The following is a 24,437-nucleotide window of genomic DNA, read 5'->3' as shown; positions in this document are numbered from 1 at the left end:
AATTACATAGAAGTGTTTGTTGGCATAGGAAATCCCCTAGTCTTCCTACTTCCCAAATGTTGATTGTAATCCACTCTTGGGCATTGCATTATATGGCTCAGTGACTTGTGGGGGGCAGGGCAGGAAAGCACTCCAATAGAATACAGTGGTGCCCCGCAAGACGAATGCCTCGCAAGACGAAAAACCCACTAGACAAAAGGGTTTTCCGTTTTTCGAGGCGCTTCGCAAGACGAATTTCCCTATGGGCTTGCTTCGCAAGACGAAAACGTCTTGCGAGTCTTGCGAGTTTTTCCCCTCCCCCCCTTTCCCCCCCTTTTTCTAAGCCGCTAATAGCCGCTTAGCCGCTAAGCCGTTAATAGCCGCTAATAGCGCTAATCCGCTAATAGGGATGCTTCGCAAGACGAAAAAAACGCTAGACGAAGAGACTCGCGGAACGGATTATTTTCGTCTTGCGAGGCACCACTGTAGAATAGAATCATTTAAACTCATTTTTATTGATTTATTGATTGCTTTTTTACCAAGGTAACAGAAAGTGGCTTACAGTATTTTATTATTGGCATTTATTAGCATAAGGTGGCTTACAATATATAAACAAACATACATTCAAACAGCCATAAAAAAATCTAAAAGTCCGTGCTATTTTTAAAAGGAAAGATTAAAATATCCCTCCCACTTAAGGAGGTCACAGATAAGTAAGAGCCAAAGGCCTGGCAAAAAAGAAATGTATTCGCCTGGCACCTAAAATTACGCAATGATTGCACCAGGCAAGCCCCCCTGGAATGAACATTCCATAAGTAGGGAGCCTCCACTGAAAAGACTTGTTCTCATGTTGCCACGCTCTAGACCTACCAACTACCAATGAGTGTGGACATGAAGGAGCGGGTCTACCAAGGAGCAAAATGGCCTTTATGAAGTGGTGGAGGGATCTCAAGGGTGATAGTGTCAGCTTCCTGAGCCATTTGTATATTCCACAGGTGGACCAGGGCTTCTGGAAGCCGGTTGCGTCCATTAGCCTCTAGTGGCAGATCATCCTAATAGGTCCCTTGCCTCTGCAAAGCTGAAAAGGTGTTGAAAGCCTAGTTCTCAACAGGAAATGATCCAACTATGCCAAGGGACTAATGTTAATATCCCCCACTTTCAGACCCCCCTCTAATTGCAGACTTAGTTATCTGAGTGGTGCTTTTTATACAGTATAACCAAAACTGCTCCAGCCAATGAATAATGAATGTATCAGCAAGCCTAGGGGCAAACTGCAGAAGTCCAAAAAGCTTTAGGGGGAAAGCTGCTAAGGTGCTGGTGGTGGGAAAGAGAAAACAGCCTAATGAGAACCGAGCATATGCAGTGAGCAAAATATGTCTGGCTGGAATCCTGAACAGAAGCTTTCCACACTGCAATGTTTTTTGCAGGTCCCACTTGAATGTGTGTTTATTTGGTATTCATATAGAACATTTTTAATGGGAGAAATTCTGAAAGTAGCTTTTCCCCATGACATCTGATCTAAGTAGATTTGTAAAATATTTGCCCAAACTTGATAGCTGCTGTTAATCATATGCAGAGTAGACCAACTAAAATCAATGGGCTTACATAACTTTCATTGGTTATACTTGGTTATCACTCACTGTCATTAATCACATCATCCTATACTTGAAATCAGTAAAATTTAGATAAACATTCAAAATGCCATTTTCAGTCATTACGCTTAAAATAATTTATTTGCTGTTTCAGTGTTCTTTATTTTAAACTAGGGAGCAATACATGGGTAAATGGCTTTTATTTCTTTTTAATGAATGTTGCAGGTTAGGTTCTTGTTTTGAGCAGAGTTTCACATTTGCCATGTTTCCCAACATGCAGGGAATGTTTGAAAATAAACCCTGAAGAACATGTGACTGTCCAACTTTATTGAGAAAGGCTAGGATGAACATACCCATTCTCCCCTTGCAGTCTCAGTGCCAGACGTTAGACACAGGCGGCTGCAACAGCTGACACTGCTAGGGGGCTCTACAGTTCCGGCAAAGCTCTTCTGAGTTCACAACTCATGCAAGCTCTCTCCTTAGCTGCTCTCTATGGCTCTCCTGACCTCTAGGGGTTCACTTCCTGTTGGAAGTGCTTCTTTTCCTGCAGCAGGTATATGCAGCAGGCTGGCTCTTTGTTACCCACTGCACTCCTCTCTCCCTAGATGCTTTGAAGGTAGGAATCAATGAATTGCTTTTATGATTCTGCAAACACAACCCTGGGAAGGGCTTGAAGATGGAATGTCCACTGTATTTTATGCTAAACAATGTTTCCCAGATCTGGGAGGGGCAGTGGGATTCACTTGCTAGTTGAACACCCCCCCCCATCAGTGTTTCTGACTATTTCTTTAATCTTATTTGGCCACGGCTCAAGAATATCTGACTTTTGTATGCTATTACAAAAAAAAAATATTTATCTATTACTTACACTCCCAGGAATGGTATGCTTGGAGGCATTCTGTACAAAAGTTGATATTTATTTTTTTTTTAAGTTACATTTCTATAATTTCTCTCTGTGCCCCCCCCACCCAGTAAATAAACCTTGTAGTACAATGAGCAGAAAGAAATCCAGGAAGTCATAGTATTATTTCAAGCATCTAAGAACTTGTAATTGTGGTGGAAGTTGATAGCAACTGGATGATGATGTTATTAAAAATAAAGTTGAACCATGTCAGTTTTTCTTAATGAACTCAAGCAGATAGCTTGTCTGCTCATATTTATAGAAAATTTAATTGAATATGTGATGTCTTGATATTGTAGAAATGTTTTTCAGTTAGTTGTAAAATTGAAATGCTGTCAAATATATTTGGGCTCAAAGTAGGTAGTGTTTAAAACTAGCAGAAAATAATATAATGAAATAAAATTGTATATTGTATTGAAACATGTCAATAATATGTTTGCTTACTAATAATATTCTTAGTATTTATATATTGCTCTTTCCAAGTATAGATCCCATTGTCCTTAGGATTATTTTTAGGTTTCAAAAAATTATTTACTGTTCCCCAATTTGAGAACTCTTTGCATTCCTCCAGAGTTCTATAAAATCAGTCAAAAAGCCCTGTAAGGTAGGCCATTATAACTTCCCACATACTGCAGATGGGTATTAAAGAGCAAATAAGAGTGGTTTGCTAGTAATTTGATGGTTGAGGTAAATTAAATCCAGTGTTTCACACACAAAACTTCTTCTTTTCTTTCCTGCCAGACAACGGTAGCCACCAGACTTAACCTTCAGTTTTCAAAGAGTCTTATCCTAGCCATAGAAAATGATCAAGCCTGGGCTTGGAGAATCATTTGGGGAGCGAATTCCCAACGTTGTGAGGTAACTGCCAATAGTACATTGTTGAGAGCCCTTGTGTGGATATGGTACCCGATTTTTTTTTAATGAAGGGGTATATATGAATGGCTGTTGTGGGCTATGGAAAAGGGGGCTGTTTTGGAGTGAAACAGACTTTATTTTGTTACTGTCGTCTATTGCTAATCCCATCTTTGATTGTGGAACCCAAGGTTTTAAAGACTAGCATTGCATATTGTGCTCAGAAGACAAAGGAAAGCTGGAGCAGTGGTATTACTGCTACCGATGACCCAGCCCACTTAAGAAAACAAGCCACTCCATTTTGCCCTGGCTTAATATAAGCAGTATTTTTAGGACATTATTATTATTATTTGTGTTCTCGTGGGCTGTGGCCAGTTTAACGGAACACCCTACTAACTTTGTAGTAGTAACAATATTACCTTTAACAATTCTAATAATGTGTCAGCATTTTTGGAGCGATCAGAGATGCACATACCCAATAATCATTTCAGATTTCAAGGCCATTTTAAAAATCAGTTAAAGGATACTGGGGGTACTGTCTGCTTGCATTTTTCCAGCAGTTGTTCTCTTGTATCTTATGTTTGCCAGGGTATTTCTCCTGTGATGGTGATTGCTAGTTGTTTTGTGCGGAGGGGATTCAAGTTTTACACTAGAGCCTGGATTTCACACATTGTGTAAATTATAGCAGGTAACTTAATGCTACATCTCTACATCATCCCCATCCTAGCTTCTCTCATGCGTCTCTTTCGTCTTCTGAAATTAAACTTACACATGCATGCTCACATTCACCCACTTTCTTCAGTCCCCCTCTGATTTTTCCCCATCTCCATTGTCTAAAGATAGGGCTAAAACAGACATGATGTGGAAAATCTGTGATCGGACCTCTGCACTTTTTATCACACTCAAAAGCAGGTGTGAGGGGCTCCTACTTCAGTTGCAGTCATGGTGCTAGGAGAGGAATTGAATCTTTCTGTACAGGAATGCTGCGTAAATAGGTCTCAAAAGCTGTTTTTCACCTTGTAGCAATAAAGATCTTCCCTTCTCTCCAAGCTATGAAGCCCACTGGGTGACCTTGGGCCAGTCACTGTCATTCGGTCATAGGATGGTTGAGAGTATAAAATGGGCACAAAATCTTGTACACCACCCTGAGCTTCTTGGAGGAAGGGTAGGATAAAAGTGTTATGATTTCTTTTTAAGACACATGCAGCAGCAGCAAACAACAACAACAATTTGTTACTCGCATTTTATCGTAAGATAATAGCAATTTAAGATACAGCATTGAAAACTTTTTAAAGCTAATTATAATCCCAATAATAGGGTGACAGTTGTAGTCTAAAACACATGGAGGGCACCAGGTTGTTGGAGGCTGTGCTACACCACTTTGTGCAACTGAGTTTATATTAATCAAAAAATCTTTGAGACAGAAAATCAAGATGTGTTTACATAGCAAGAGAGATGGTTAATGTCCGTTGACTTTGCACATGACAGAACACTGAAAGGATGAGAGGGAAGGGGAAAAGAAAGGGGATTCAAGTCAATGTAAACTTTACTCAGAAATCAGCGCTATACCTTGGGAAACATGGATGGGAGATTGCAGCTGCAGAAACTATAAACTCTAGTACATTATTCAGATGTTTGTATGCCCTACTGGTAATTCTGGACATGATTCTGGAGCCACCTCTCAATGGTGAAATTATTTTGCTTTCTATTGCCTGAAGTTTAGATGCATGTGGTTGTCAATTATTGGCCCTGGTTGCTATGGTGTGAAGATGACTCCTAGAACTAGACCAGATTTGTCTGTGCCTGATGACTGAAAATAATGAAGTCTAAAGCCATCTTCTTTTTTATAGTAGTAGTAAATCAGATGCCATGGGGTTACTGGTTTAAAATAAGCATTATTTTTAAGATCTTCTGGACCAAACTTTCTATACACGCCTTATGTAGCACTGTGAATTGTATTTCATTCTGCCACATGCAACCTTTGTAGTGAAGTGTAGAGTTTATATTGTGAATGAAAGTACGCATATTGCTAAGAACTACCAATTATATTCAAATAATAATTCAATTATATTCAAATAATAATTCTAAAACAAAATACTTTGTTTAATTTTCCTTTATTTGCACATTCTAAATATTTTAATGTATATTAAATTAATAGTTTCAAGAAGCAAATGTTGCTGCAACCATTTTATTTGCATCCCAATATTTATTTATTCATTCATTCATTTTATTTGTATGCTGCTTTTCCACACACAAAATAATGTTCAAAGCAGCTTACAACAGAGAAAACAGGAATACACTTCAAGCAAACACTACAAAAACAATTTTATAATAACATAGCAAAGCAATGACATAGTAACAATTTCATAGTAACATAGCACAACAACAATATAACAACATACAAAAAGCCACATTTCAAGGTTACTTAAACATGCAGCATCCAACAGCAAAAGTAACAACTATGTCATATTGGGTTCATGTACATACTGGTGAGGGAATTTTGGTCCTCTGTTCTTAATTTACTTCATGTTACAACATTTTTTAAAATTCAGGTGCAAACTCAGATTCTATGAATCTAGGAGGAAGGATGTTGGGAACTGTCAGTCAATAGTGATAATTGTATCAATTTTCACAGTAATTTTTACCCTTAAAGTGTAAAAAAAAAATCACTTTTAGTGTTGGGGGATAATTTTGTATATCATAAAACTACATTGTTAACCTTGGCACACAAGCCAGGAGCCAGATTAACCTTGGTAGAGAAGTCAACTCTCTTCTTTGCCATTGATGCCTACTTAGTATGAAGCCCACATACGCATGGGCTTATTTTAGGTGAGATATAGGCTGGATGAGTTTGAAATTCTTAGTGTTGAAGCAAACTGCTTTGTGTCTTATTCTGCTCTGATGTTCTTTTGTTTTTTAGCAGCTTCTTGAGTTTATTGTTACTTTTTTTACTCAAGTGTACTGTGGTCTATCACAAGGATGATTTTAAGGCCCAACCATAATTCAGAATATACTGCAACTGTTTTAGGGATATGCTAAATATGACTAAGTGTGCTGCCTCAGTAGAATCAACACTAAATCTTTTTAACCAGACTTGAATATTATTCTTTTAGCATCTGGAGTAAAATACAAAGAAGAAAAAATGCCATCGAAGCAACAAAGAAAGCGACAGAAGAGACGTAGATACTACCACCTCAAAAAGCTAAAAGGGGTGAGGAGAAATATTGCAGGGACCACACTTAAATCAGAGATACATCAGATAATAAACATAACAAATAAAGCCAAAATTTAAAAATTAGCCTAACGTTGCTAAAAGAAATAGGACAAAATGTGTCCTGGGGGGAAATAAGGTGTGGTCTAAAAAGCACCTATGATCAAAAGACAAAAAAGGGACAAGGGAGGGGGAGCAGGGAGATAGATTTTAAAGCTTTTCTTTTTTAAAAAAATGCCTTATACTTTGTGTCCCTTACTACAGTATAGCTAATGTTATGAGGAATTCTTTTGGATCTCTAAAATCAGTCACAATCTAAAACAATTTGTTACTCATACAGACAATTTAGCAGTGCAGATTAGACAAGAGACAGATAAATTTAAGGTAGGCATTCTGAAAGACTAAAACAACTGTAAACTGTAAAGAGAATTTATATACTGCCCACTCACATAAAATATCACAGTAATATATGCAAATACTATAAAACATAGAATGCCATAAAACCATACAAAAGAATTACAAGAATGTCTCATCTTAAAGAAGAAATTAAACAATTGAATAGTCCTTTATAGTGATTACTGTCATCACTGTAAATTATTTTTGTGAATCATGTTCTCAGTAACAAAAACAGCAGTAGCTTTACTAGAAAACTGAATACAGATGAGCTCATGTTTTACCAATCAAAATACAGAAAATGATTTGGGTACAGAAATATAGTTTGTACTTTATGATGATTCTGAGCTGGCTCGCACATAATGCTAAGCCAGACTATGTTTAGCATGAATGCATGTGCATGCAGGCTCCTGGAGAGTAAATTGTGAGCACTTTGCTCCTCCTCTGGTCCTGCTGCTGCTCTGCTGTGAGCTAAGCTATGGTTTGGCTTAGCAGGTCCAAACCTGGACTCCTGGTTTGCCTCATGCTAGACAAATTGTGAGCTGTAAGCAAAGTTCATAGTTTTACAGCTTTCTGGAGAAGAAAAACTATGAGCCTAAGTTTAGACAACATGCTATAAGACAAACTCTGGCAGTGCAGCAGCAAGAGGACTAGGCAAGAATCATGACTGTGATCTCTCAATCACACTTAGACATGTGCACTAAGACATAATCTGGCTTAGCATTACATGTGAACCATCTTAGGTGATTTGGTTAAATATTGTTGATGAAAAATAAATAAAATGCTTGGTTCTGTTCATGATTGTAAAACTGAAAAATTGAAAAAAGAAAACTCAAGTCAGTGCTATCACAGAGTTCAGTGTAATGATCATTCTTTGAGTTTAAGAATGTTCAGCATACACTATTTACATTTGTTAGAAGGTCAGTAATTAGTACAGGAAAGAGAGATAAAATTAAGGACTTCATTACATATGAGCTGAGCCCGAAGATAAACCTAAACTCATATTCTCAGTCATAGAAGCTTGTGAGAAATGCAAAGCTCTGTTGAGTTTAGTGCTCCATCCTCTTGTATTGCTCACATGTCACGTCTTATGTGGGAATTAGTGTTCACAAAATATTGGATCTAATCAAGTTAAGGTAAAGGGACCCCTGACCATCAGTTCCAGTCATGGACGACTCTGGGGGTTGTGTGCTTATTTTGCTTTACTGGCCGAAGGAGCCGGCGTTCGTCTGCAGACAGCTTCTGGGTCATGTGGCCAGCATGACTCAGCCGCTTCTGGTGAACCAGAGCAACACATGGAAACACCATTTACCTTCCCGCCAGAGCAGTACCTATTTATCTACTTGCACTTTGACATGCTTTTGAACTGCTAGGTTGGCAGGAGCAGGGACCGAGCAATGGGAGCCCACCATGTTACAAGTCTATAATTCAAGCAAATTTGGAAAGTATAATACAATGTGTTGTACAAAATGCGTTGTACCAGAGACAGAAGTGAACTGTAGAGCAGGGGTCAGCAACCTAAGGCCCATGGGCCACCCCCGCTGCCCGCTCAGCCGGCTCCTGTGCGCCATACTAAACCAGCACGGAGCAGAGTGGGGAACTGCCTTCTGCGACGTTGGCCGACTTCCCATTGGCTGCAGGAAGCTCCTTCAGTCAATGGGAAGCTGCACACGCCTCCTCCGCGCTGGAAATAGCGTTTGTACATGTGTGCACGCACACACACTCTGGCCCACCGCGGCGTCTGTAGGACCGTGAACCGGCCCAAGCCACAAAAACTTTGCTGACCCCTGATGTAAAGCAAGGGGATGGAGCAACTCTGCTATGAAGATGGGTTACATTTGTAGCTTTTTAACTAAATAAAATAGGTGAGGGTGGGGACACAATTGAGTTGTATGAGAACATGCATGGATAGTGGATAGGGAAATGTTTTTCCCCTCATAATGCCAGAACCTACTTCATCTAGTGAAGCTGAATATCGGAAGATTCCAGTTAGACAAAAGCAGACTTGTTCACACATTGCATAAACTCCTGATTTCATTTTCACATAAGGTAGTGACAGTCCCCCACTTGGGTTGCATTAAAAGAGAATTAGACAAATTCACGGAGGAGAATGCTATGAGTGGCTGCTAGCCACAATGGCCATGTCCTACTTCCACTGTTGGAGGCAGTATATCTCTGAATTCCTGTTGCAGGATGTCATAAGTGAGGAGAGTGCTATTGCATCACTGTCCTGCCTATGGCCTTCCCATAGGCATCTGGTTGGCTAATGTGAAAACAATTTGGTCCAGATGGGCCTTTGGCCTGATCCAGCAAGGCTCTTCTTATACTCAGTGCAGCATTGGTAGTGTGATTATCCCGTAAACTGTTTTATGCTCCCAGTGGAGCACATGGATGAAGTATTGAAAGTTAGGTCTTGACACTGCTGCCTTTCTACAGAGCCTCATTAAGTCTTTACTACTTTTAATCATAGATGAAATTAGCATTGTGTCTAATATATTTGCTTTTATTCATCTACAATTACAAGAAATTGGCCTGGTTCCCCTGAATTTCTGATATTGCATCTGAATGCACCTGGTCTTTCTGAAAGATTTTTGACAGCTGAAAGTCTGACAAACCCCAAGGTATCACAAAGATTTAATCTCCTTATTACTGGCTGCTGTACGCTTAGAAGTTGCTCAAAACTGGAAAGCCCCAGATGGGCCCTCCAAAGAGAGATGGTGGTCAAGAATATGGGATATTGCTCTTTCAGAGCACTCATGTTATCATCATGCAGTGATTAAGGGTTTGGCAAAACATGATAACTTTGTCATCTGGTTTCTGTTTATAAGCTTTATTAATAAATATAATGCTGGCTATTGCTACCCAGTGACTCATGATTTATGTTGGAATGGATATTTTATGTTCATCTCGTTTTGGTAGATGTCTCACAGTGTTACGTTTCAATACATCACACCTTTGTTGTAATTGTAAATCTGGCTGCTAAACCTCTGTTACCTTTTATACTGTTTACATTAAAACCAATAAAACTAAATACAAATACAAAAAAGGAATGTCCATATATGGCCTGCAGTTTTATCATGGTTTGTTTTCTGGCAACGAACCAGCATGAGAAACTATGGCTTGTTTAAACTATGGTTTAATGCTTTGTCTGAATCCACTGGTCTTGTTTAACTGTTGTTTGTTAGAACACCCCACCCCATATGCTTGCTAAGCTACAGACACATCAGCAGCTGGAAAACAAAGCAAGCTCTGGGGAAACAAGCCATAAATTGTTTACTTATCTGTGAGACATATTTGCTGAAGAAACCATGATTGGTTTCCCTAGCTATGGCTTTGCCTTGAATGTGAACTTAGCCATTTTAATGATGACCAATAATGTTTTATTGGATAGTATCATTTTTGGAAACACTCTACAAAAGAGCAGTCCTTTCTTTAACATTAACAAGTGGAGCCATAAGACAAGTGACTTCAGTATTTGATGTTTCTTCATCTGTGATTGAAGAATTAACAAAATCTGTCAGACAGAGTGAAGATGAATGAGTATGTTTGGTTGTTGGATAGGTACATGAGGGTAGGTAAATTGACTTTGGAATACAAAGCAGAATTGGACCAGAGATTTGATTTTTGTACAGACATAAGAGAACAGGAGATAGTTTTTGTCTTATTAATAAATGATGATCCTTTTACTCAGTGTTAATGACAACTTTGAAGGAATGTGGTAAATTCAATCAAATGATACTAAGTAGAGACAAAAAATACACAGTTAAAAAGCAGCAATAGATGCTTTACAGTCCTAGTATTTCACAATATAACTTTGAAAAAAAATGAATCAGAAATTAATGTTAATTGGAAGATGATGTTCCTAGAACTATAGATTTAGAGACTGTTCTCAAAGTGTACATAAATACCTATGTTATATTCAGGAGAAATTGACACATTGGTAGAAGATAAGTTAACAGTGCTATGGGGGACACTGCAGGTTTGAAATATAAAAGCCAAAACATGAGTGTATATTCCCTGGCCAGTATGACAGAGTATTTCCTGACTAATGGCATCTGTTAAAAGCAGACAGAGCAGAGAATAGTCAAATTTTAAAATACCAGAACACAAAATTATATGCAGGACTTAAGTTTTCATTAATGAGAGAAACGCATGTTATAAGGAAACAGTTTCCTCTCACAATGTCATATTTTGATCATGTTGTGTACCAATTAATTTCCCTAGGCTCTAAAGCTTTTCTCGATGTTCCACTGCTGTGCCTTGTGAAAATCTGATCTTACCCACTGAATTGAAGCTCGGTTAAGCAGAATCTCTTCAAATCTGATCAAATCCGATTCAGCGGGTAAGATTAATACAATCAAAATACGGGCCAAGTGAAAGTGTGGTTAAACTTTTTCTGTTATAATATTTTCTACTTTGCTTGTGTAGATAGCTAGTTGTATTCATCGCTTGTACATTTTACAATGTGTTCTAGTTTGCTAACACTTGTATTGCTAACACTTATACTGCTGGTCTAACTTGATATTATCTACAAGACCCTGTGAGTGCCTTTTAGAGGGGAAAAAGCACTGGTCTACAAATCCACTGAAATGTGAATACCGTATTTTTTGCTCTATAAGACTCACTTTTTCCCTCCTAAAAAGTAAGGGGAAATGTGTGTGCGTCTTATGGAGCGAATGCAGGCTGCGCAGCTATCCCAGAAGCCAGAACAGCAAGAGGGATTGCTGCTTTCACTGCGCAACGATCCCTCTTGCTGTTCTGGCTTCTGAGATTCAGATTTTTTTTTTTCTTGTTTTCCTCCTCCAAAAACTAGGTGCGTCTTGTGGTCTGGTGCGTCTTATAGAGCGAAAAATACGGTAATTAGGCCACTACATTCCTCACCTGTCAGTGTCAGTATATTCAAAAAATGCTTTGACATTTTTAGTTACCGGAAACCATTGTTATGGCACTAGGAAGCACAGCTACAAGCACTGCACCATGTTAGTAACAGTACCATTCTCAACCCTACTACGTTAGAGGCAGCAGTGCAGGCAGGGTGGTGTTGCATGCCTGGCTTCCCAATTCTGATTCTCACTTCCGCTTACTGGGAGGATGAGGTGTGCATAGCTTGGTGTAGGTGCAACAACAGGAACAGCAGATTGGCTCCTTGCTGAGCTCTCCTTGCCTTGACCCTCTCCCTCTTGGTAAACAGCAGTAGTGCTCAGCATTGGAAAGCCAGGTTTGTAACATTACTTTGCCTGCACCATACCATCAAACACAGCTGATCAGAGGAGAACCATCTCTCACTGTTTAACTACTGTTAAACAGAGAAACCACCTCTCCTGCCAGCTACTGAAACAAGCAAGAAACTGGCATTTGTCAACTCCTAGGATTCCTCTAGTAAAACACTAAGGTTCAGAAACTTCATTTGGAATCACAGGACCAGGTCGATGTGGGTATTCTCTCTGGTTCCATTCTCCCCATTTGGATATGGACCTGAAAAACCATAGGAAAATGTGGGTGCATAGAGAATTGTAAGCAAACAAAATTTGCGACAGTCCCGCATTGTTACTAATCACAGGGTATGGGGTGGGGCATCTGCAAACTTCACCAGGTTTTTTAAAATCATTGGATTATCAACAGTTGCTAAATCTTTTCATGTTGTGAATGAATGTATTTTGTTTGGTTAATCCTTAATGGTCATTTTATGCATTTCTGTATAAAAGAAGACAGTCTTGGTAGGAATATTCTGTTTCTTTCATTTGTGTAGAAGGCTGAATTGTAAGATAACTGCATTATAAAGTTGTGAGTTTTTGCACTGGGAATTTGGTAAATGGAAGAGGAAAATATTTGTCTCCTATCTCATGTATTTTTGTGTTTTTATATTGTAAACCGCCCTGTGATTCTTGGATGAAGGAGCGGCATAGAAATGTAATAAATAGATAAATAAATGTAAAATTATGTGAATAAACAAGAATAATTATATATTTCCTTTTCTCTTTGCAGTATGAAGACAAAGCTGATGCAGTTTTTGGGAGTATAGCAGAAAAACGTAAGTGCTTCTTTTGTTTGTTTATTCTGTTCCTTTCTTAAAAGATTCCAGAATCCCAGTTGCAGATGGCTTAAGTCCAGTCACTAAGTGGTGGGGTTGTAAGTAACAAAAAATATTCCAGATCATTAACTAATAACCCAGTTTGGTAGCTACTACATGTATTTCAAAACTCTGATACTGACACTTTGCAAAACAATTGGGAGGGATGCATTCTCCACCCATCTGCAGTAATTGTGGCAATTCTTGATAACCCCACAGAGAGCTCTAAAATTGCGGAACACTGCAAATTAATAGTAGTGAGAACTAGGATGTCTGGTGAGTCAGTTTAAGTAGCTGTATATTGGGGACACAAACACACACTGACCACGTGTAGGCTAATAGTGTTTAAACTGGCTGTATGTACCAAAGAAAGCTATTTTAAGGTCTTGACACAAAGCTTTCTAAAATGGTCAAATAGTGTGCAGCTTTAAAGGTGAAACGAGTGCCCCATTTTGGTTGTTATACTAGTTCATGGTCAAGTCTTAAGGGTGCAGCATAAATCATGGTTTGACCCTGGCTTGTTTCAATGAATTCTAGTTTATGTTAACTACAGTCTGTACTTTTTGGACATAACAGCAAATGGTTGGGGCAAGGGTGGGGAGGAAGACTGGAACCAGGAATTTTCTAGAATGGTAAGAACATTGTTAATTGTTTCTTCTTAGCATACTGCAGGTTTCCAAAGAAGTTGATCAGCAGTGTGTTCATGACAGATTAAGGACATTATTCCATCCCCTAAAGCAGGCATGTCCAAAGTCCACTTGGGGGGCCTAATCTGGCCTACTGGCCGGTTTAATCCGGCCCCTGTGGCAGTTCATTTCCTGGGGTAAAATCCTAAAAAAACCCTCAACAACTTCAATCCTAAAAAAAGGTCAAAACTTTGGTTAGCCCTTTGGTCGGCTCCCACGGCCCTTCACTTCATCAAATCTGGCCCTGTTAGAAAAAAACTTAGACACCACTGCCCTAAAGTATAATACAGTGGTACCTCGGGTTACATACACTTCAGGTTACATATGCTTCAGGTTACAGACTCCGCTAATCCAGAAATAGTACCTCGGGTTAAGAACTTTGCTTCAGGATGAGAACAGAAATTGTGCTCCAGCAGCAGCAGGAGGCCCCATTAGCTAAAGTGGTGCTTCAGGTTAAGAACAGTTTCAGGTTAAGAACGGACCTCCGGAACGAATTAAGTACTTAACCCGAGGTACCACTGTAAATACATTGGGGCGCACATAAATATTTTATTTTATTAAGTCCCCTTCCCTCTTTCACATCCAGTCACAAGGTTGCAAAAAGCAACTTTTGAAATATAAAACATCAAAATTACAAACTGTAATACCCAGCTGAAAGCCCAAAACAATATCCTCATCCTTATATTTGCTTCCATATTGTAAATATGTTGGTTTTGGAAAGCATCTTATTCTTCTTCCTTCTCCAGGTGGTGAGCTTGTACCTACAGAAATGTCTGAGAAAACTGTTCACAACCTAACCCCTGCCTTCGACAGTATACCGTACAGAATGCAGAATCGAACAGGATCTACAAACTCCTTGCTGGTTGACAGTGATTACTTCTTGAATTCTGGGGATCTTACAGGGATTCCTATTGTTGGGAGTGACAATGAGGATGAGCAAACTTTTCCGGCAAAGGATAGCCTCCCTTCGCGCCCTGAGGATAGTCGGGGAGATATGAGGAGGGTTCGGGATCATGCAGTGGACAATGAGAAAGACACACAGATGCAAAATGTGATTCAGAAAGACCTCTCTTCCCCTTTTGACAAAGGGCCCTCTGTATTTAAGTCTGTTCGGAAAGATTTTAGCATAGGAAGAGATGATGCTAAAGATATTTTTTTGACAAAGGAGAAAGCCAGAGAAGGACCTTTTCAGGAGCATGACAAACGATTGGAAAAAATGCCGAAGGAAATGGATTCCAGATTGAAAAGCAGTTTCCTTGATAAATCAGGTAACACTTTGTTTGCTAAGGTTAAGCAGAGAGCAAACCTTAGGGTTTAGGTTAAACTTAATGAGTTTCTGCTTATTTCAGTGAAACATCTTCAAGGGAATTCCCAGTGGATTACACACCATGGGACAGATCTGTCTGCCACGCGTAATGGCACTCACTTTGCCTCGTGGATGGCTGCATCTGGTTGACATACTCAGTTCCATCCACTTTTGAAAAAACTGATGAACAAAATAGTACTGCAGTGGTGGGGACTTCTGGACTGCACTTAATTAGACCTGGCAAGGGTTCTAATTGGGCCCCTGAGTCCATTTCCCCCAAACTAAACTGATCAGTCTTACACCTGATGACATAATGTGGAGCAACTAAATATTTTGCTGCAAAGGAATATTTTTTTAAAAATTTAACATGCGCTCCCAATTGTTCCTTGACAAGTGGGGTTCACTGACAGTGCTGTTCAACTGATTGGTGCTGACAGTGAGTGAAGTTGTTGCATGATGTTGGTTGACTTCCCACCTGTGGATGGAGAAATCAGAAGATCAGGATCGGGCCTGGCAGCTGAATGCAGTTCCCCACCCCTGCATTGCTGCAGTAGTCCACAGGTTGCAGTGAATTGCTTTCCAAAGGGATGCTAATTGAATATGTTTTTCCCTAGTTACTAATCAAGTAGATGAAACATTACGGACACAGTTGGCACCACAAACACCAGAAACTAACTTCAGGGTAAGTTGTGGGCCTTTATTTGATTGGCATATCAAAGTGCATTTTTTTTTTTTTTTTGAATTGGAATATTGTAGAGATTTTGTTGTGCTGCTGTTGAACCCTCTGCTAATAGTTGGCTAAGCTGCCATAATGTCACAGAACGGTGGAGCTAGTTGAAGGGTCCTGGACTGTTATTCGCTGAGCTGCTCTGATCTTATACTGTATAGGGGCAAAGTAGAAGAGCCTAGGAAAGAGAGAAGCAGCAAGGGTCTAGGAAAGGAAAGGCAGAGAAAGTGGACCAGGGAATAGGGGAGATGAGTTTCTAGGTCAGGAAACATAGAAGATGGAAACATAGAAACTCAGGGTAACAAGGACAAGAGAAGAGGTCATGGGGAAAGCTGCTGGAGAAGAGAAAAACTGGGAAAGTGGACTGTAGCTAAATTCAGAGGTAAATGGGAAAGTTGTCTCCCAAATGTGTATGCTGCTGAAGTTACTGTTCTTGTGTGCTAGGAGTCTAGCTACCTGTTTGCTAATAAGGAATCCGTTGGTCAAGAGCTGGGGAATTCCTATGCACCAAATATTAGAATTAAGGAAGAGCCTTTGGACAATGACTATGATAAAGCTATTGCACCTCAGCAGGGGCTGCTGAACAAAATTAAGGATGAACCAGATAATACTGAGGTAAGATGGGACATAAACTGCCTAGCCTTGACCTGTCTCTCTGTGTTATAAGTGCAGCATTGGCTGCTGGGTTAAAGCTGTATGGTGAAGATATTAGAGTGGTAGTAGGAATGGGATTGCATCTCTGTTCTTAGCTCTTTGGATGCTTTTATAGCTGCCTTCAGAATAACTCTTTTCATGGAAAAGTGCAGTATCTTGGATGCATGTATAAGTGGGGCAGGGGCATGGAGGAGAGTAAAAGTAGGGATGGAGTTTGGTGAGCCATTCCCATCAAACGTGGCTGACATCAGCACACTGCATAGGAAAAGTGATCTGTCATGGCATCCAACCCAATGGAGGATTATTTTATTATACATCACCTTGAGATGTTTATTTTTATTTATTCATTTTAATTTCTATACTGCTTTACATTTTTTAATAAAAATCTCAAAGCAGTTTACAGCATATTAAATCAATAAAACAATAGCAGGACAATGTTCCTCCGGCCTCATGAGGAGCCTCTTTCTAGGGCTGGTGAGTGTGGGCCCTGCCCCCTAGGCCAGGTGGAAAGTGCCTTGCAGGGAGCGGCCCTCACACAGCCAGGCAATGTTCCTCCAGTCTCATGAGGAGCCTCTTCAGTAAGACTGGTGAAGGTGCAGTAGGACTGCAGAAGGTGATTGTTAATTATTATTGTTAATTATTATTACTATTGTACTGGAGTTAGGGCACAATTATTTCAAATGTATCCCAGGATTTACACGATAGATTGAGTACTGGTGATCACAGTGGCTGGAATTTTACCTGTAGCTGTTTTGTTTCAGGAATATGGCCAGCAGCCAAAAACTCAGGAAGGGGAACTGAAGATCAGTGCTGTGTTTTCAGTCAGTGGCAGCCCTCTTGGTAAGGAAAAGGGTTGCGCTTGCCCCTCCTGTTCTTCAGATGGCTATGCCATCCTTCAGCAATGCTTTCAGGGAAATTTACAAAAGCAAGATAAATAACAGAAATCAAAAGAGAATTTTTAAATAAATTATAGCATTAAAAACCTAGGGACATTTTAAAAAGGCTTTGCCAAAAGAAATTGTTTCATAATTTGTTAACACCTGCCAGATTAGTGATAGCACAGACATGGAAATCTATTGAATCCTCAGCAGAAGAGGATTGGGTGCAGACAGTTTGGGATTTATTAATTATGGATAAGTTGCTCAGCACAGAAAATCAGGACTCAGAAAGGGAGACAGAAAACTGATAATTTAATGGAGCATTGGTGGCCAGTAATTTGACTTCTCCCTGTTCACAAGTCCGGTTTCCAAAGTAGTACATAACTATATACTAATTGCCTTGGAAGAAATGGCTTTTTGTATTTTGTTTGAGCAAATGGAGCAGAAGGGTAATAGTAGTGATTATTTTATTTTATATAGGGAGGGAGGCAGAGTTCTTTTTTATGTTTTATGTATTATCAGTTATTAAAAGTCAGTAATACATTACAAAAAAAATAGCAACATTGGCCCCAGGGAAACTTCTCTGGGGAGGGACTTCTAAAAATGAGGTGCAACAACCGAGAAGCTCCCCCCCACTCCAGTTGCCACCTGCTTCTCAGGTGGAGGTGGAGCACCCGGAGGAGAGCCTCTGAAGATGACCTCAATAGCAACATATCTCTTTCCTCTCTTCTTGGTAAGCTCCACAGCTGACTTCCAATTTCCCACCTAACACACCATCCTCTGGCATGAACAAACTGCTTCCTTCAGTCCCGAGTACGGCTGTTCGGGTTTCCTGTTCAGGCTGTAAGAAGATCCTACAGAAGGGGCAAACAGCCTATCAGAGGAAAGGCTCCACTCAGCTCTTCTGCTCCACACTGTGCCTCACGGGATATACTGTACCAGCCACACGACCACCAGCTTCTTCCAAGAAAACCTGTTCCAGCTGCTCAAAGTAAGGGCTCTCAGGCTTTGAAATGTGCTACAAATAATTCTGAATCGTTTGTGGGGAGTTTAGAAGGCGTTGTGTCAAGTACATGTTATCCCACACTTCCCTTTGCTGCAGAAAGTCCGCTTTGGGTGGGTGGGGAGAGGTTTGTTGCACAAGAGCATCAACTCAGTTTTGTAACTTGGATTTGCTGGTATGTGATTGAATTCCACCCCAAAGGTAGTGACAGTCTGGAAGCACCCATGTACTCAAGTCTAGGAAACTAAAATGCTTTCAAAGCAGACTTTTGACACTGATGATCAGCAGAAGAAATGGAAAAAATCTTAGCCTTTTTTGCTTTTTATTCTTTTTTGTGAAAGGGGAAAGAAACATAGCACTAATATTATTATTTTGTAAGCATCCCTGGGAATGTAATTTGAAGGGATGCGGGTGGCGCTGTGGTCTAAACCACTGAGCCTCTTGGGCTTCCCGATCAGAAGGTCAGTGGTTTGAACTTGCATGATGGTGGTGAGCTCCTGTTGCTCTGTCCCAGCTTCTGCCAATCTAGCAGTTCAAAAGCACACCAGTGCAAGTAAATAAATAGGTACCGCTGCGGCGGGAAGGTAAAAGGCATTTCCATGCACTCTGGTTTCCGTCACGAAGCAGTTTAGTCCTGCTGGCCACATGACCTGGAAAGCTGTTTGTGGACAAATCCTTGCCCTGGGTTTACTTCTGTGATTCAGATGTAGTCAGGCCAGGTCACACTCATTGGTACCAGTTGCTCCGTTTGTAAAGTGGAACATGCTAGCTAGACAGATCACAACCTCTATGCTGACATTTGGTATTGTAGAGAACCGCACTGGTCTGTGGAGGATGTAAATTTGTGGTTGTGAAAGTTGAACACCTGATTTCTTCCTCTTTCAAAACTGCCTAGGGAAATTCTGAATCCAAAGGATGTGATTACCGCTCAGTTTGACAACACTAACTCCAGCAAGGACTTCTGCAGCCAGTCGTGTCTATCCATGTACGAGCTGAAAAGGAAGCCTGTCGTCACCATTCACACAAACAGTATTTCCACCAAGTGCAGCATGTGCCAGAAGAATGCAGTGGTAACTGAAATTGCAAACCCTTTTTCTAAATGTTTGGTTGGTCAGGATGCCAGGTGATTAGTGAATCAGCTTTGGGTGCGGGAAAAGCCACATTCAGTGCTCGCTCAGCCATGAAGCTCTGCATACTGCTTTCATCAAATCACTAGCTTGTCTAACTTCATTGGTTGGTTTCCAAGTTGCAAATTATAAAGAGCACTTTGTACATCTGCACTTGTGAGGGTGAGGGCAGTTATAGCCACCATGCAATAGAATCCAGTTCCAAAGAAGAGTCCTATTTTCTGAAGTTTTGGAGTTTGCTGTCACCAGTATGCAGATGACATTCTCCTCTTATCACTTGCATCTTGAACCAAGGAGGCCATTGAATTTCTGAACCGTGTCTGGAATCAGTAATGAGTTAGGATGTGAGCAAGCAAGCTGGGATGGGGAAGGCTGTGCTAGAGTCTACTTCTTGGGTATAGTATTGTTTCCCACTCTCACCCCCAAGTTTCTACTGCATCATTCAAGTGGAATTTTCCTGAATCACTGAAATTCTTTGCCTTTGTGGTTCAGAAAAGCAAAAATGGGTTTGCTCGGTTGCTTAATTTTTAATCAGAATTCACGATGAAACAAAACTTGTAGCAAGTCTGACAAGTTACTTCATTTGGGGATCTTAGAATATTGATTTTAATTTTCATGACAAATAATCTGATGCCTATCATAAGTATGATTCACTCACAATGCCTCATATTTCTCTTGTGAACCACCCTGAGATCTATGGATGGAGGGTAGTATACAAATTAAGTGAATTGTAAGAAAATTCAAAATTTGCAAGATGCAAAGTTTACTTGCCTGGATTGCCAGTTTTTAAACCCTTCTGTAAGTCTGTCTTGTTTAATTTAAAAAAAAAAATCAAAAGGGGTTGGTAGGTGGGAGGGGGAAAATGCTGTAATCCACTAGATCAGGGGTGTCAACCTAAATTCATCGGCAGTTTGGTCACCCTCAAAGGGCCGGTTGTATCTGTAGGACTATGTGTCCACTCTTTATTATCACTTTCCCATCTCTCCTGAAATTGCCTTCCCTCTGCATCAGCTCCACCACTTCCACCGCCCCCCAACGCCTGGTCGCTCTTCTTGCGCTTGTACTTGTCCTTGTACATCTTGTTGCGGTGCCTCTTGCACATCCAGGGCTTGCGCTGCTTGGCCACTTGCGTGGTGGTCTCGCTGCAGCCTTTGTAGGTGCAGCTCTTGCAGCCGCCTCCTCCTCCTCCTCCCCCCGACTGGGCACCGCCCTCCTCCTTGTCGTCCAGATCCTCCAGGCCTCCGCCAGGGCTGTCGCCTCCGCCCCCGTCGCCGTCCGCGTCGCCCCCCGCCACCGGGCCCAGCTCGTAGAAGACCATGAGGCCCGAGGGCGCCTCCGAGGCCCCCCGCGACGGTGGCTGTGGCTGCCGCACCACCTGGGGCTGCAGCAAGGCGCCCACCGCCTCCCCGCCCCCGCCGCAGGGCTGCATCACCAGCCGCATGAGCGGCTGTGGCGGGGAGGGGGAAGGCGACAATGAGGAGAAAGTGGCCGAGCTGCCGCTTGTGTTCCCGGAAGGCTTTGTCCCTCTGGCAGGCCTCGCAGCCAGGGCCTCCCGCAGGGCCCCTCGGCTGCCACAGCAACGGCAAACAGGCGCCACGGGCCGGGCGCTGACAGGTTGCCGGCTATTACACACGCACGGGGAAGGCAGCGCGCACGCGACCTCTGCCTCCTTTCTCTGTAAGCTCACTTAAGCGCGTAAGCGCAGAGGCGGCAACGGCGGGGCTTTCCCCCCAATCCTTTCCTGCCTGCGCCTGCGCGTTGCACGCCCAACGTCGCGCATGTTCAAAAAAGGCCACTAGGGTAAGCGATCTCCTTTATGATATTGGAGTTAGCGGGAGGATTCGTCGCGCACATGCGCCGTTGCGTTGGCAGCCTGTTTGATGGGCGGGTGGGAAGCGACTGGGCTTCTAATAGCGGGCTGGGGCTACACGGCTATATGGGCCACATGACGAGGTCTGGCGGGCTGGATTCGGCCCGCGGGCCTTGTGTTTGACACCGTGCACTAGATTTTTTAAAATGCATAATTATTTTGAGAGAAAGAAAGCCTTGGAATACTCCCATGTAATGGCTTTTTTGCTCTCTCAGATTCGGCATGAAGTGAATTACCAGAATGTTGTGCACAAACTCTGCAGTGACGCCTGCTTCTCCAAGTTCCGCTCAGCAAACAACTTGACCATGAACTGCTGTGAGAACTGTGGGGGTTACTGTTATAGTGCCTCAGGCCAGTGCCACATGCTTCAGATCGAGGGGCAGTCCAAAAAGTTTTGCAGTTCAACGTGTGTCACTGCATACAAACAGGTCTGTGCTTTCTTTCTTTGGTTCCTGGTGTGTGTTGCTGTTACTGTTTTAAATCATTATTTTAGTGCACACTAGGCTTGCGTGGAGCCTCAACCCTACTGCTAATAATATGAAACTTGTTTATAGTTGTGTCTGTGGAGAGCAGCCAGATAGGGAAGGCGAGGGAGTGCTTTTAACATAAAGGCCAGAATTCTACTTTCCTTCTATTGAGACAAGGGGAAAATTTGAGAGAACCTGTAGTGGGCAGGAAAGGGGAGCTTACCACCAGTTGTTTTTATTTCTCCAGGCCAGATGGGTATTGGCCATGCTGCACAGGTGAACAGCTCTGGGTACAGGGGAGAGAATTTTGCACTCTAAACCTGCTGCAGGAACATCCCCTCACAAAGTGACTTTCCTGGGAAAGTCTTAGAAACCTGGAAACCTGAGTCTTAGACAGTCATGTAGTTCAGCCCCTTGAAGCAAATTGGGGCTATTCTTGTTTCCTATTGTAAAAGATACTGTTGCAAGTCTGTGACTCTTTACTTTGGCATCTTTGACTCCTTTTTGGAAACAACTTGAAGATGTTTTATGTCTAGTGAGCGGTGTGTAAACTGACTTAATAAATAAATACTAAGCTCACTTCTGTTTTGTGTATGTGACACACCTATTTCTTTCACCTGCAAGTGAGCTATGTGGGCAAGTGAACTCTTTCTGCTCTCAGAAGGGGGAAAAATCTGTTGTTCCTCTTTCTACAGAAGTCAGCAAAAATCACTCCCTGCGCACTGTGTAAATCTCTGAGATCTTCAGCTGAGATGATTGAAAGCACAAATAATGTGGGGAAAACAGAGCTCTTTTGTTCTGTGAACTGCTTGTCAGCACACAGAGTTAAAATGGTCACATCTTCAGGTAAATGTTGTGTTGTCCTTTTCATATATACATTTTCTGAAAGCAAGAGACCTTAAAGCACATTAAATTTCTTACATTATTATTTTTCTGTTATGTTTGTTTTTCTCTCGGGCAGGTGTCCAGGTTCAGTGTAACAGCTGTAAGACCTCAGCCATCCCTCAGTATCACCTCGCTATGTCAGATGGCAGCATACGCAATTTTTGCAGCTATAGCTGCGTGGTGGCTTTTCAGGTATGTCCTGTTTTCCAGTTTAGTTACTCAATTGGCTTGTCAGATGTGCTAGTCTCATTCCCCTTCCTGGACTTGTGGCCATTGCCAGTCTTTCCTTGGGCATAGTCCCTCTCCTTTTGACCACTAGCTTCTCCATTGCTATGTTGCATCCTGATAAGAGTGCTAATACACTTAATAGACATAGTGCAGAGATGTGTCAGTTAAATTATAATAATCATAATAATTAATAATATAATATTTAACCTAAGAATTGCTTGCTATGAAGGATCTTGGTTTCATAATATGCACACCTGCACACAAACAGAGAGTAAGCTCTCAACTTGCACATATTTAACTTGTGCACGTTCAGTTTTATGCGCTTGGCATTAAAAAAAAATTAGAAAGGGGGTGGGCATCTGGGGGAAAACAACTGCATATTTAAAAACAATTTCAAATCCAACACAGATTCTAACTAGGGTAAAACTTCTCCACTTTGAAGGCTTGTTGAAAGAGGAAAAACTTCAACAGGTACCAAAAAGACAATGGAGATGGTGTAACACTGGTATAACCTCTGTGATATAATGCAGACTTCTGTGTCTTCATTTGTTCTCCGTGATTTTCTTTTCTGAGATTGGTTTCCCAAGAATTAAGAGTTCTGTTTTCCACAGATGGAGAACAATTAAAAGGAAAGAAAAGAAAAGAAAAGCATGGAGACTTGGGATAGGTTGGCTGTGGGGCAGGGAATTGGGGTGGGGTGGTGTACCTCCAGAGATTAGCAGGCTGCTACTGCAATCCTTATTAAAATTGCTAGCTCCTCCCTGGTATTTTGAAAAGGTTACCCTATGCTAGGAACCCCTCAAACTTGGCAGAAAATCCTGTTGATGCAAGGTTTTTCCATCCCCTGTTGCTTTAACAGAACTTGTTCAACAAGCCTGCGGGAATGAACTCTTCAGTGGTGCCCTTGTCACAGGGCCAAGTGATTGTCAGTATCCCCTCAGGAGCCACGGTTTCAGCAGCGGGCAGCACTACCTCCACGGTTTCCCCCAGCTCGGTCAGCAGCTCAGCCGCAGCTGGTCTCCAGAGACTCGCCGCTCAGTCCCAGCAAGTTACCTTTGCCCGCACTGTCGTCAAACTCAAGTGTCAACACTGTAGCCGCCTGTTTGCAACCAAGCCTGAACTGCTCGATTACAGGGTAATTGGCACCTGCCAGTTGTTGTTGTTCACAGACCTCTTGAACCCGGACACGTGGGTGCTCTAATTGTGGACCAGACGCCCAGTGACAGGCAAGGCTGTGTGTATTCCATGCTTAATAATAAGTTCTAAAATACACTGCGCCAAGGAAAGCTGACATTTGTATAGAAAATGCAAAGTGGGCTGGCTTGCACTGTATCCCTTTTTGTATAATTTTTCGACGATTCTTTTTTGGGGCAAATTGATTCAGCCATGTCTTTGAATTCTGAGATTTCAGCAGACATTGACCACACACTTTTGAGCGTATCTTTACCTCCACAAGATGTAGGAAGTTGTTATTTTTCTTATATGAAACTAGATTTTCTGCACTTTTTTTGAATTTATGTTCACTACCAGCATTGGCACTTCAGGGGACTCTTGGCGCATTTTGATACTCCTCCCTGTCCCCCACTTTTGAAAAAATGGATTTTAAAT

At 41.5% G+C, this 24,437-nt stretch overlaps 2 protein-coding genes across 11 annotated transcripts in view; one reads left to right on the top strand and one right to left on the bottom strand.

Annotated features, from left to right (window-relative positions):
• Positions 1–24,437, top strand: part of ZMYM4 (zinc finger MYM-type containing 4) — a 52,207-nt gene that overhangs the window by 7,687 nt on the left and 20,083 nt on the right. For 2 of the 10 annotated variants that reach the window (XM_079985213.1, XM_079985215.1), the window contains exons 2-14: positions 3,214–3,330; positions 6,438–6,535; positions 12,914–12,959; positions 14,431–14,952; positions 15,605–15,672; positions 16,162–16,332; positions 17,133–17,211; positions 17,988–18,240; positions 19,148–19,322; positions 21,465–21,677; positions 22,412–22,562; positions 22,678–22,793; positions 23,689–23,964. In XM_079985213.1, the coding sequence (XP_079841339.1) occupies positions 6,467–6,535; positions 12,914–12,959; positions 14,431–14,952; positions 15,605–15,672; positions 16,162–16,332; positions 17,133–17,211; positions 17,988–18,240; positions 19,148–19,322; positions 21,465–21,677; positions 22,412–22,562; positions 22,678–22,793; positions 23,689–23,964 (2,139 nt within the window). In that variant the 5' untranslated portion in view covers positions 3,214–3,330; positions 6,438–6,466. Of the gene's footprint in view, positions 1–2,120; positions 2,188–3,213; positions 3,331–6,437; positions 6,536–9,231; positions 9,550–11,152; positions 11,271–12,913; positions 12,960–14,430; positions 14,953–15,604; positions 15,673–16,161; positions 16,333–17,132; positions 17,212–17,987; positions 18,241–19,147; positions 19,323–21,464; positions 21,678–22,411; positions 22,563–22,677; positions 22,794–23,688; positions 23,965–24,437 lie in introns of those variants that run through there. The other 8 variants (XM_079985216.1, XM_079985219.1, XM_079985218.1 and 5 more) reach the window with 7 other exon arrangements.
• On the bottom strand, positions 20,034–20,808 carry LOC307223378 (uncharacterized protein; the record flags this gene model as incomplete). Its single annotated transcript, XM_079989345.1, has 2 exons — positions 20,034–20,073; positions 20,375–20,808. The coding sequence occupies 2 exons, from the start codon at positions 20,806–20,808 to the stop codon at positions 20,034–20,036; spliced, it is 474 nt and encodes a 157-aa protein (XP_079845471.1).

This window comes from Podarcis cretensis (genome assembly GCF_951804945.1).
Source record: "Podarcis cretensis genome assembly, chromosome: 8".
Classification (NCBI taxonomy): domain Eukaryota; kingdom Metazoa; phylum Chordata; class Lepidosauria; order Squamata; family Lacertidae; genus Podarcis; species Podarcis cretensis.
This window is presented reverse-complemented; position numbering and strand designations above follow the sequence as displayed.